This window comes from Panthera uncia (assembly GCF_023721935.1).
Source record: "Panthera uncia isolate 11264 chromosome A3 unlocalized genomic scaffold, Puncia_PCG_1.0 HiC_scaffold_12, whole genome shotgun sequence".
Lineage (NCBI taxonomy): Eukaryota > Metazoa > Chordata > Mammalia > Carnivora > Felidae > Panthera > Panthera uncia.
This window is the reverse complement of record NW_026057579.1, coordinates 13,563,340-13,576,922: the sequence shown is the minus strand read 5'-3', so window position 1 is coordinate 13,576,922 and position 13,583 is coordinate 13,563,340. Positions and strand designations below refer to the sequence as shown.

Sequence of the window (13,583 nt, the reverse complement as noted above, 5' to 3'; positions counted from 1 at the left end):
CGAAAATACTCTTTGTGTAGATTAAAAATGGTTGAACATTGGCTTATTCATATGATTTGACCTAAATAGTTTCTCTCTTAAAACAATCCAATTTGTGGTCTGGTATATATACAGACAGGATAGTTGTGCCACAAAATAAGTGTCTGACCCTTTTGTGATGGATTTGCTTACTGTATGTCTGCTATCATGTGAAACCAAAGGAAAAATTTTTTTCACGTATTTGGAACTCTTTTCAATTCCAGATATTAATGAATGTGAACAGCCTGGACTCTGTGATCCTCATGGAGAGTGTCTAAACACAGATGGTTCTTTTCACTGTGTCTGCGAACAGGGTTTCTCAATTTCAGCAGATGGCCGTACATGTGAAGGTAAGATAAACCATAAGGGGTCATGCAATTAATTCATGTTAAAGCAGAGAGGAGATTGCTTTCTATTTAAGCAGGCAAAGACTGGAGGACACCAAGAGATACTCATAATTGAAGGCCTCAAAGTATGTATGCATAAAGGTGACTCCTGTCTGCAGTCATGGCTCGGGGATTGCTGGGGTTCACAAGTAGGATAACCTAAGGTCATGCTGGTGAAAATACTCACAGATGATTCCTTTCTGGTACTGAATTAATTGGTTGAAATGTGCAGGACACGATGATTTTAGGTACACCTGGAGGAGACATCGAGCAACCTCCCTGATGGAAATCCGTCCTCTGCCAGTTTTGATTAGGGGTCATATTGATCATCCTCATCGTTGTAAACATGTCTTGCATGATTTTTCTACCACTGTTAACAGAGATTTTCCAGGTATTTCTCTAACATCCTTAGCTCTCAGGCAATTTTCTTTCCCATGGGTATTTATTATCGCCTTTAAAGTTAATTGCGGTATAAGACATTGAGATAAGCATGTTGGCTCCCTATTTGCCACCTCTGTGTGTTTGCAGGGATCCAGCACTGTTCTTATTCATAAGATGTGTGTTCTTCATGATTTATTATAGTTTGATACATTGAGGAATAATTCATCTGAACCTTTTTCAAAGTAAACACAGGAGATTCCCATAATCGTAATTTCAGTCTGTCTCTTTGAGAGTTTAGGTAATCAAAACCCAGCTGAAGTTTTAAAGAAGTAAATTACAAAGGTTCTGTGCTGGGCTCATGATAGTACCGAAATTCTTTGCCCTAAAAAAAAAACAGCGCAACAGGAAGTGCCTGCTCTCCTTGCTGGTACCACAGTGGAGTCATGCCGAGGAACAGCGACCAGGGTCATCTGAAACTAATTATTATATTGGGAAGAATAAACTGATCTTATAAAAAGCAGGAGATTGTTGAAATTGCTCTCCTGCTGAGTAGACAAAACACTGATGCCAGATTTGGCTTCAAGCAAAAGAGAGATAGTGCGGGGTGCGGTTTGAGCGAGCAGATTTTGAGGGGTTTGGAAGCCATCAAAAGTTGGGAAATGGAGAAAAACATCATTAAAGGTGGCCATGAGAGGTTTGCAAGGAAATCCATGCTGCAGTGATTTGAGCTTTACATTAATTTTATATTTCGACCTTAGGACGAGAGTTCTTAAGAAATATACCACACGAACACATAATTGTTCTGCAGAGACCGCAGCGTTCCCTGGCAGAGGGTCCAGGGTGCTAGCCTATCTGAGTCACTGATGACACCCGACGCATGTTTTCCTGCATTCCAGAAAGGTGCAGGCTTGATGCTTCCGATGCTACCCTCGCTGAACGGTGTCCAAGTTATAACCGCCGATGATTGTGCCCTGCAAAAACTACATTCAGAGAACAGCGCAGGTCACTTCACATGCTCGCTAGTCAAAGTTATTGTTCCAGAAGAATATACCAAAGCAAATACATTCACATCCACTCTGTCTTTTGTAGTTTGTGATTTCCTTTTAATTCTGTGTCTTTTTAAATACTGATTTCTGCAACTCAAGAGTTGTATAATCACTCTAATGTGATTGCAGTTCTAATTTTGTTAGGCATTTACTTGGCAAAGACTTGAATTGTAAAATGTGTTTTTAGAAAACCTCTAGTACTTTGTAAATTACTATACTTTAGTATACTTTCTTTGACCCTTGGTCCATATTTTTTTACTCCAGAAGCTGGACAATTTTATAAGTAATAAAATAGGTAATTTAGAATATGGTGCTGATATATGGCGGTGTAACTAAAAATCTACCTAATTAGTAGGCATGTTATTCTCTTTCTAGAATAAGCTTTGCAAAGCTTTCATTTTTTATGGGCTTACTCCACTACATTAAACTAGTCCAGATTTTCTTTTGTTGGACTTCGCCTGAAACTTGTGGCAGTGGCAGTCTGTCCTGATTCTACCCCTGGCTGTGGTGTAGGGTGAAGCCAGCCCATGTGATCAAGGGTTTAGCTGTGGAACTGATGTACATAGGACTTGAGCGAACAGTGAGAAGTGGTTGGTTCTCTTCATGCCCATCCACCAACTCATTTCTGAGCTTCCAGTTTAAGCAGCTGAAGCCTTGGGGACACAGGGCTGGCGTCCCCTGTTCTGAACTGGGCTGACTGAATCCCAATGCTCTAAGCTGGGCTAACTGAATCCCGTGAACTGAGGGAAGGAGGGCCATTCCCCGATTTCCCGTGGCTTAGGGGAGATGTTGGCGTCTGGTCACAATTACTGAACCACAGTGAAGAGGCATACCCTGTCAGCATAAACTGTCTCAAGTTATCAATTAGCATGGCAGATAGTATAGAAATAAAAACACCATCATTGGATCCTTCCATTCCCTTGTGGTGTTCTGGGAACATGTACCTGATAGAGGAAGGAGGAACACCTTGATTCTCCTACATGGCATGAAGAACAACAGTGTTTTTTGAAATTCAACTGGAGTGGAGTGGGAAGTATGTGGTGAGCTGTTAATTCATGTAGTCATTTGCTCAGAGTTAGAGAGCCTGTCTTGTGTACTGTTCCCGCTGTAACTGTTCTGAGGGCAAAACACATAGTTCTTGTCCACTTGGAGCATAGGTTCCAGGAGGAGAATCTGGGATAAGTAAGTAAATAATACATACCAGAAAATTATGTTTTTGTCTTTAAACAATATAGTGTAGTTAGGCTTTGTGGATATAAATAAGTAAAGGTTGCCACATGCTGTAAATATCATAAGGGTCGTTTTTCTCCTTTCCCGTGCATGGATGTCAGAGAAGTTCAGACTTCCTCCTCTTTCCTTTGCTTTCTTCTTGGAACTGTGGTTCATCTCCTCCTGCCACCACCTTTACATCCTCTGGCCCGAGTGTTTATCTTGTGTAGGAAAGCAAAGAAAACTTTTTACCTCTTTCACTGAGTTCACTGTTCTGTATCCCAATTTATCCTATTCATGTTTTTTTTTTTTTAAATCACAATTCTTTTGCTCCTTTAGTTTTTTTTTCCTTTTGTTGTTGTCGTTGTAGAGTTTTAACTCATGAAAAATATTTCCCATCCCATCCCATTTATAAACTGACCCAGAGTTTGGTTTCATTATTGTCACCAGAATGTATGTGAGTGGGCAAATTGGGACCCTTGGGACGGTCAGATTCCTAAGTGTCACACACCTGTCCCCTGACCCCTGTGGAGAAGCGTCCCTTGGCTTCTTTGCATCACAGCATTCAAGGCTCTCTTTCCACGCTGCTCTTGGCCAGGGGCCACAGTGCTGTCCCCATTGGGCTTCCAGGTTGAATGAGAGTTTATACAACAAGTAGAGTTGGGGACATCAGACATGTCTAGACCTCACTGTGCTTTCCAGCCTGTTCACACCTTAGAATGGTCACACTGGCCTAGCGGGGACCTTGAAGGATCCCAGCAATATAGCACCAGTGGCTTGCAGAACCTGGTTAGTCGTGGCTAATTAGGCCTCCAAACCACAACCAAAATCACTCCCTGTCTTTTAGAAGGTATCCCCATTCATTCATTCATTCATTCATTAGACAAATATTCAGTGAATACTACATGCCAGCCACTGTTCTGGGTACTGGGGCCACATCGGTGAACAACAAAAATTCCTACTTGCTTGCAGGCAGTTAACTAATAAGTAAACTACATAATAGGCTAGAAGGAGATAAACCCTGTGAGAAAACCAAGTAGAACAGGGTATGAGAGATCTGAGGCCTGGAGCAAGGAATGGAAAGCTGGAACCATACTAACTGGGGAGGTCTGACTTGACCATTTTGCCTTAGAGAAATAATAAAATATTGTGTCTGGGTAACAAATGAAACCATATTAAGTGCCTTTTTCACACTGCCCATCTACCTGCTAATAATAGCCTATCAGTAAATAAAAGGGCATGGGATTGTCTGCTGAGGGCCTTTATTCTATTGCCAACATCAATTCTGTTGTGTAGACTGGGGAGTAGAAATCAGTGAACATCACCAAGAGCAAACCCTAATGTAAACTGTGGACTTGGATTGATAATGATGTGTCATTGTGTGTTCATCAACCATAACAAATGTTCAGGGATGTTGATAGTGAGGGCACCTGGGTGAGAGGACAGGGGATAGAGGGGGTAAGGGGGAATATGGGAACTTTCTGTGCAATTTTATTGTGTATCTAAAGCTGCTCTTGAAAATAACGTCTGGGGGCACCTGGGCGTCTCAGTCCGTTGTGTCCAACTTTGGCTCAGGTCATGATCTCGCAGTTTGCGAGTTCGAGCCCCGCGTCAGGCTTTGTGCTGACAGCTCAGAGCCTGGAGCCTGCTTCACATTCTGTGTCTCCCTCTCTCTGCCCCTCCCCCACTCATCCTCTGTCTGTCTCTCTCTCTCTCTCTCTCTCTCTCTCTCTCTCTCTGTCAAAAATTAAATAAACATTAAAAAATATTTAAGCGAAAATAACCTCTGATCTTGAAAGTCAGGCCATTTCTAGAATGACCTGTTTTTCATCAGAAAGGAAAAAATCAAAACCCTTAATATGAATTCTGTATTCTCCCATATTTTCCTCCCCCGGATAGTTATTGCTTTTCAAAATAATACCTCAGACAGAATATGTAATCAGAAGCTTCTCTCTCACTTTCAAAATAATTCTAAAACTAATCCAAATTCGAGAACTCTAAGGATTGGAAAGGGACTTCTTAAAACATGGAGCCTGAGCTCTGAATCCCAGAGTATTCAAAGAATCCAGTCCTGTTGTTCAGCAGCCCTAGAGATTCTAATCCTGTAAGTTTTTAGAGTATCTTCTACAAACTACTTCTTGCTAATTCACTCATTTGAAAGGAAGACGTAACCAAAGGCAAGTGGTGGGGATGGCTAGCTTCTTGAACTTTACTGAGACTGGTGGTATCAGAAAAACTAAAAGAAAAACTGCTTCAGTTGGAAGAGCATGTTTCTCTTGATCTTGTCGTCATGAGTTTGAGTCCCACCCTGGGTATAGAAATTACTAAAAAAAATTTTTTTTAAAAGTGAGAAAGAAAGCCTGAAAGAAGTTAGGTTCAAACTTTTAGGCTAATTTTGTGTTCATTGGAGCCAGAAAATATGGTAAAGTCTTGCCAAATCAAAGCAATAAAAGGTAATCAGGAGCAAGCATGGTTTTGTTTGTAGACTTTTAGGTACATTTTCTATGAACAGTATAGAAGGAAAGTATAAAATCATTGTTGATAGTATGCCACGCAATTGGTGACTTTGTGGCGTGGAGATAGAACTTTGTATCTGTCACCAAGGAGAAACTATATTTTTTAAATGATTTAGCCAAGTAAGACATTGAAGTGCCATATCACAATAATATATTACATCTGGCCACTTGGCCCAAAGATTTTTAGGGTTGTTGGGGTTTTTTTGTTTTGTTTTGTTTTGTTTTTTGTTTTTTGTTGTTTTAGTAGCTTTATGGTCAGAAACTGAAAAATCTAGTGAGAATACAACCTGAGTGTTTCTTTTCTAAACAAAGGGAATTTAGGTTAACAATAAGATCCTTTTTCTCCCATATATAAAAAAAGGAAAGGGATCATACAACATTCCAGGTGAAGAAGGGAAGTGGCTTCCTGCTGTAAAGGCTCCTGTTCCTCACGCTCACTCCTCCTGTGAATGTACTTCTGCAGAAGTGAGTGAAAATGGATGTTTAAATCATTAGGGAGAGAGCTGAGGAAATTTTGCTGGAATATGCTGCTTTTGGATCTGGAATACATATTTTCCATGCATTGCTTGATTGTCTTCCGTATATCAACATTTTTATAAAGAAATTCATAATAGTAGCACAGAAATTCAAGAGCTCTTCCTAAGCCTTTTATCACTGCTGACCTTCTAAAACCCCAGAGCTATGGAAAATCATCCGTGCATAGACAGAGAAGTAAACACTTTCCTTGCAGCCAAAAAAATCGACACGAAACTGCCAGAAAGTGAAGTCTGTAGATAGTCAGCTGCCCCTTCAACACCTTTTCCTGCCACCCAGCTCACATCCAGGGCGTCAGGCTTCCTGCATCTATTTCGGTGAGTCTTTTGATGTCGTCTGCAACCGGAGTTCTTTATAGGTCATGGAAGGTTGTTGTGAATGGTAGGTATTTCTAGACTTTAGGCTTGAATTGTAACACTTAATGTATTGATTCCAGAACCGGTTATTTGTCTAGGCATCCACCTGATGGAATATTGTGTGGTTGTCTCAGAGTCCCAACATGAGTGGACTGGAGATTCTTCCTACAGTTGATTTCATGACTTTATTAAAACAATAGCAAAAATAATAATAGCTAGCATTTACGGGATTGTTTTTGTGAGCCAGGCACTGTGCTAAGTGCATAATACCAATTTGCTCATTTAATCTGCATGACAAACCCGTGGGTAGGATTAGTATTAATCAGAATGCTTTTGGCTGCAGTGAACAGCTTAAGACAAAGAGACTTACCGTACTAAGAAGTGTAGAGATGGTCACCTCCTCTCTATTAGAGGTCTTTATTCAAATGTATCTTTCTCAAGGAAACCTTTTCTGATCACCCTTTCTCACATTCACCTCCAGAACTTCCCGTTCCCCTTTTGCTTTTTTTAAACCACCTTATTCTAATTTCTCTTATTTATTTATTGTGAGACCCCACTCCTAGACTCTAAGACTGATGGGACTTCGCAGTGGGTCTTGTTCACACCCGTATGGCATTGAGAATGATCAGAGCATGGTAAATGGTGACTAAGTGAAAGGCTGAAGTCTGTAACTCCTCCTGGAATATCAGGAAATAGATACAACAAGATTACTCCAGATCGAGCGTATTGTGTGTTTTTGTGAAATCTTTCCTATTTTTTCAAGACTTAATTCTCTAAAGCACACCCTGCATAATTATTGGGTACAGCAGTGGTTAAGCAGTTAGGCTGTGGGTTCTGAGTATGTGGGCTTGGACTCTTACTCTGCTTCCAAGCTGTGCGAACTTGAGTAAGTTACCACAGCTCCTGTGCTTTGGTTTCCCGTGTGCATAGTGAAAACGATGCTCCTACCTACATGGAGCCACTGTAAGAATTAAATATGTTGTTGTGTGCTGGTAAGTATCTACCTAGAATGGAGCCGGGTCCCATAGAACGTGCTCCGTGAATGTGAATTAGTCTTAGTATTTTAGCACTTTTTACATTGGTACCCTCATTACTTTGCCATCTATTGCCATTTTTTTAAATATGTGGACATCTAAAGCATTTAACATCTATCTGTTTTTAAGTGATCAGTGCTCACAAAATATACAATACACAGATTACCTAAGTATTTGTGATTTAAATTGATAGTTCTGAGTCATCAGGTCTGGGTCTAAAGAAGGTACTATGTTATATTTTATGTGCTTTTAACCCCAAATGTATTTATTATAACTTATTTATTAATTATGTAAATTAATACATAAACCATATGAAGCATAGCAGGGTAACTCATTTATACATAGTTTGCTTTAATTCTTCACCCTTTGTTTTCCCTAGGAGTGCCACATGACTGACTTTCTCCCGGCACCCCCTAAGTATTTCGAGTTTCAAAATGTTTCATGAGTCAGTTGCCAATAAACCGATGGCTAATGCTGATGCCTATTTGCATTTAAATATTGGAGTTGTTATTTCTAGAGATACGCTGTCTATTTTCTGTGGTTTCATAACTGATCTTTCTTGGCCTCCTATTTGAATATAGAAAGAGAAAAATTAGAATAGTGAAAAAAAATGAGAATTTTTTTGGCTGATCTTATGTTGCTTTTGGGGCCTACGTGTCAAAAAGATGAATCTGGGGTTTGATATGTTTGGCCTGTGCTTAGGGCTTTCTCCCAGCTCTGCTGGCAACATGTCTTAGCCTGAGAAAGGCTATATGAAAAGAGAAAATGTACACCATGACTCTGAAGTTAGAAGATGTTTATTTGTTAGAAAGTCTTGGTTGTAAAAATGTACAACTATTAAATTAACGCAAAGACAGTCCACTGGTTATAAATAAATATGTGCAAAGTAATAGTGCATTTAAAAAACTTTATGTAGTGTAGAAACACAAAATGCATTTCACACGTTAGTGCCTGCAAGTAATTGGGTTAGAAATATGTGGTTGGAGTTCAGACTCTTTCCTGTATCTAAAGAAACTTTTCTGAATGGCATGGAATTTATTCACCATGGAGAATTCATTCCAATACTTCACTTTTTGTGATAGTCTGTTATATAATAGTAAATTAGGCTCATTCTTTATCTTCAGGGGCAGAGAAGTTTTTTTGTTTTTGTTTTTTTTTTCAAGCTTTCTTCTCATTTCTTTCCTTGAAAGTCTTAGAAATGTTTCTTTCCTGTAGCAAATTTAAGTCCTTCTCATTCACTTTTCCCGATTTTCTGTAACATTGTCAGTACATATAGTGGAGGAACTAGGAAGAAATGGCTTTTTAAATTCAGAAATACACCGTGATACTCTTTTTCTTAAAAGAAGCGTAGTTGGCTTCTGTATCCAGGTTTCGCTTTTGTCAAAAAGACTGGTTTATGTCTCATTAAAAATGTACCATTTTTCGACTTGATTTAGAATTTTTCCTTTAAGTATCACAGACACTTAGTTTTGGATTTTAACCCATAATAGATTGTTACTGTAATCGAACCAACATCTGGCTCATGCAGTGGCTTCCCCACCCATTGCCTCTGCCTCACCCCGGGCTCTCCCTCTGTGAGTGGGAAGATTTGTGCCCAGTGCAAACTGCAGGCTTTCGAAGCTGTTTAATGACAAATGTCCTCTCCACGTACAGAACCTGAGCCTCGTGAGTTTCCTCAGTCACTGAGACATAGCGCACTTGCCCCATTCTGTCGGTCTTTCCCTCCATGAGCAGGGAAATTTGAAATATAAAAGCTGAAAGACTCTTCTTGAATTTTGTTTTAAAGCAGTTAATCTAAAATGATTTGGTTCATGGGGCACCTGGGTGGCTCAGTCGGTTAAGTGTCTGACTTCTGCTCAGGTCGTGATCTCACGGTTCTTCAGTTTGAGCCCCCCCCCATCGAGCTCTCTGCTGTCAGCGAAGAGCCGGGAGCAGATCATCTGCCCCCCCCCCCTCTCAAAATGAATAAATAAACTTAAAAAAGAAAAAAGGTTTCTGGTGCCTGGGTGACTCAGTCGGTTAAGTGTCTGACTCTTGATTTCGGCTCAGGTCATGGGTGATCTCACTGTTCGTCGCGCTCTGCCCTGGCATTGTGGAGCCTGCTTGGGATTCTCTCCCTTTATCCTGGCTCTCACTCTCTTGCTCTCTCCTGATGTAGCTTCTTCCTAATTTTTACCCCATTCCCTTCCCCATTACCCACTTAGGGCAGTAACCACTATTTTGTCTTCATTACTGTGGCTTTGTTTTACCTGGTTTTGAACAGTTTATCAGTGGAATCATATAGGAGTTATTCATTTGTGTCTGACTTCTTACCTTCAGCATTCTGTTCGTAAGCTTCACCTATGTTATATGTAGCAATATATCAGTTACCTTCATTGCTATATAGTATTTTGTTGTGTAAATATACTGTATATATTTTGTTGATGGGCACTTGGTTTGTTGCAGTTTGGGACTATTATGAATAAAGCTTTTATAAATATTCTTGAACATGCTTTTAGTGGATATAGTCACTAATTTCTTGTGGAATATTACTCAGGAGTATAATCTCTAGGTCCTAAAATACGTGTATGTCTCCCTTTCATAGATACAGCCAGTTTTCAGAGTACCAGTTTCCACTGCCCCGACTTCTAATACATGTTTTAGTCCTACATCCTTGTCAGTCATTGGTATTGTCAGTTCTTTTAAAGGTTAGCCATACTTAGTAATGTATTCTCCTACCCTGTCAATTTGCATTTCCTTTGTGAGGGTTGATGTTCAACTTTTCTACCGTGTTGGCTTTTTGAGCATTATTTCAGCTTTCTAATTCTGCATAGAAGACCTCTTCAAAATGAGGTACTCCATACAACAACTGTGTTAATGGTAAGTTGAAATGAACCAAAATTCTTTTAATGAAGGCCAGTGTTTTAATTATTTCATTTGAGATCAGTACATTCTGTGTCCATGATCTTTGCAAACCCTAAAGTCATTATGATACTACTTCATATTGTCTTCTAAAAGCTTTATTGTTTTATATTTAAAATTTGGAATCTGTAATAGCACTAAAACTTTTTTTGTGTATGGTGTGAAATAGAGGTCAAGATTTAATTATTTCCTAAATGGATTCTAATTGGATCATCACCCTTTATTGAGAAGAGTACCCTTTTCCCGCTGATTTGCACTGGGAACTTTGTCATGAACCACGTGTAAATATACAGGACTCTTTTTCTTCTTCATTCCATCCCTAGATTGGTTTATCCTTGTACCAGTAGCATATTGTCTTAATTATAGTAGCTTCATAATAGACACTAATGTATGTACTGTAAATTCTAAGTTGTGCAGTTTTGTTTTTAATCAAAATTGTCAGACTTTTTCATGGCCTTTTGCATTTCTATATAAGTTTTATAATCAGCTTATCACTTTTCACCAAAAAAAAAAAAAAATCTGCTGAGATTTTGATTGGAATTGCATTGAATCAATAGATCAATTTTGGAAGATTTGATATTTTACAGTATTGACTCTTTTAATACATAAACATGACATATCCTTCTATTTAGGTTTTCTTTCATTTGTTTTGGTGTTTTGTGGTAGTCTTTTGTGTAGTATTGGACAGAGTTGTTGCTGTTGCTAGGTTTTCAGTATTTTTATATTGTTGTGAAGGGTATTTAAAATGTATTTTACCTTGGGATGCCTGGGAGGCTCAGTCAGTTCTTGATTTCAGCTCAGATCATCATCTCAAGGTTTGTGAGTTCGAGCCCCACAATGGGCTCTGTGCTCACAGTGTGGAGCCTGCTTGGGATTCTCTCTCCTTCTCTCTGCCCCTCTCCCCCATCCCCTCAAAATAAATACATAAACTTTAAAAGGTGTATTATACCTTTATAACAATTTGATTTTTGTGCATTGACCTTGGACCTATGAGCTTGCTAAATTTACTTGTTATTTTTATTAGTTTATCTGCAGATTCCTTTGGCTTTTGTACTTAACAGCTATGTTGTCTACTGATAATGTAGTGCTAGTTTTATTTATTTTCTTTCAGTAATTATGCCTTTTTTAATTATACTGTCTAGGACCTTCACTACAATGAAAGTAGTGATAGCTAGCTTACTTGTCTCCTTCCTCATCTCAGCAGAAAAAGCACTGACTATTTCTTTAACTTTGATGTTTGCCATAGGCTTTTTTAATATGTGCTCTCTGGAGATTCCCTTTCAGTTATGGTTTGATGAGAGTCTTTATTATGAATGATTTTGAATTATCAGAGATGCTTTTCCTGCATCTATTGAAATAATTGTGTTCTTTTTTTTTAATTGTATTTTCTCCTTTTTTCTATTAATGTGGTGAATTACATGGACTGGTTGTTTTTATTTTTGTTGTTTTTTTTGCTTATTTGTTTTAAACAAGATAAAAGCTTATTTTTTTCTGTGTAACAGTTCAAGCGTAAGTAATCTCGGGCTGAGGATTCAGATCTACCATGCTGGAACCCAGGCAACATCTATCTTGTTCTGCTGTCTTTGACATGTGATTGTAAATCATGGTTGAAGATAGTATTTCCACTGCCTACCATCACATACACATTGAAGCCATATTGATTTTCCTTTTTAGGGAAAAAGACTTTTGTGTTCTTATAATAAATCCAACAGTCATGATATAGTATCCTTCTTTTTTTTTTTAATTTTTTTTTTTTAATGTTTATTTATTTCTGAGACAGAGAGAGACAGAGCATGAATGGGGGAGGGGCAGAGAGAGGGAGACACAGAATCGGAAGCAGGCTCCAGGCTCTGAGCTGTCAGCCCAGAACCCGACGCGGGGCTCGAACTCACGAACCATGAGATCGTGACCTGAGCTGAAGTCGGACGCTCAACCGACCGAGCCACCCAGGCGCCCCTAGTATCCTTCTTATACAGTATATCCCTAGAGCCATATTGCTAACATTTTGTTGAGAATATGTGCATCATTAGAGAGTTTGACCTTGAATGTACTTCTGATGTTCTCTGAAGTTATAGAATCAAGGTGGTTATGGTTTCATAAAATAAGTTCCAAAGTGCCTCCTCTGGGTTTTTTTTTTTTGGAAAAGTTATGTATAAGATTGATGTCAGTTCTTTCTCAGATTCCTTGACGAATTCATAAGGAAAGTCATTAGGGCCTGGAAGTTTTTGATTATCGTGTGTGTGTGTGTGTGTGTGTGTGTGTGTGTGTGTGTGTGTTGGGGGCCAGGGTGGTATTAAGAAAGTCTTAAAATTACAGTTAAGAATTCTTTAAAAGATAAAGTAACATTCGGTTTTTTGACTTTGCATGAGAATTTTGGTTAACTTTGTTTTTTAAGGAATTTATCCATTTTAGGTAAAATTTCCAATTCATTGTCACCAAGTAGTTCCTTTTTTATATCTCTTTTTAATGTCTGTAAAATGTGTTAGTGATGCCTTTCATTTTTTATTTACTAATTTGTGCTTTCTTTGTTTTGTTCTTTTTTTTAAGTATATTTATTTATTTCAAGATAGAAGAAAAGAGAAAGTGAGCAGCAGGGAAGGGGCAGAGAGAGGGAGAGACAGAATCTCATGCAGGCTCCACACTGCCAGTGCAGTCTCTAACTCACATACTGTGAGGTCTTGACCTCAGCCATGATCAAGAATCTGATTCTTAATGGACCGAGCCACCCAGGTGCCCCTGCTTTGTTCTCAGTCTTTCTACAGGCATTAGTCTTGGCAAAAAATAACTTGATTTTTCTCTTTTCTCTTATGTTAATTTCTGCTTTTATGTTTATTCTTTCTTTGGGCTTCATTTGTCTTTATATCTTCTTGAGATAGATCCTTAGATCATTGGGTTTTCAACATTCTTTTCTGTAATATATATATATATATATTTTCTAATACACATTTATGGCTATGTACTTCTTTCTAAGAATGACTTTGCATCCTCAACTTTTGATATATTTTTTGCTATTCAGACAAAAGTATTACAAATCCATTGTCATTTTTTTTCTTCAGCCAGTGAATTATTTAGACATGTTTTGCTTAATAACCAGACATTTGGGGAATTTTTAATAATCTTTTGTTATTTATATACATTTTTTAATGTTTTCTTTCTTTCTTTCTTTCTTTCTTTTTTTTTTTTTTTTTTTTTTTTTTGAGAG

The 13,583-nt window shown here is 38.5% G+C and overlaps 1 protein-coding gene across 9 annotated transcripts in view; it reads left to right on the top strand.

Moving 5' to 3' along the window:
* LTBP1 (latent transforming growth factor beta binding protein 1) overlaps positions 1 to 13,583 on the top strand; it is a 402,262-nt gene that overhangs the window by 322,496 nt on the left and 66,183 nt on the right. For all 9 annotated transcript variants that reach the window (XM_049652315.1, XM_049652312.1, XM_049652314.1 and 6 more), the window contains one exon: positions 243 to 368. In XM_049652315.1, the coding sequence (XP_049508272.1) occupies positions 243 to 368 (126 nt within the window). The remainder of the gene's footprint in view (positions 1 to 242; positions 369 to 13,583) is intronic.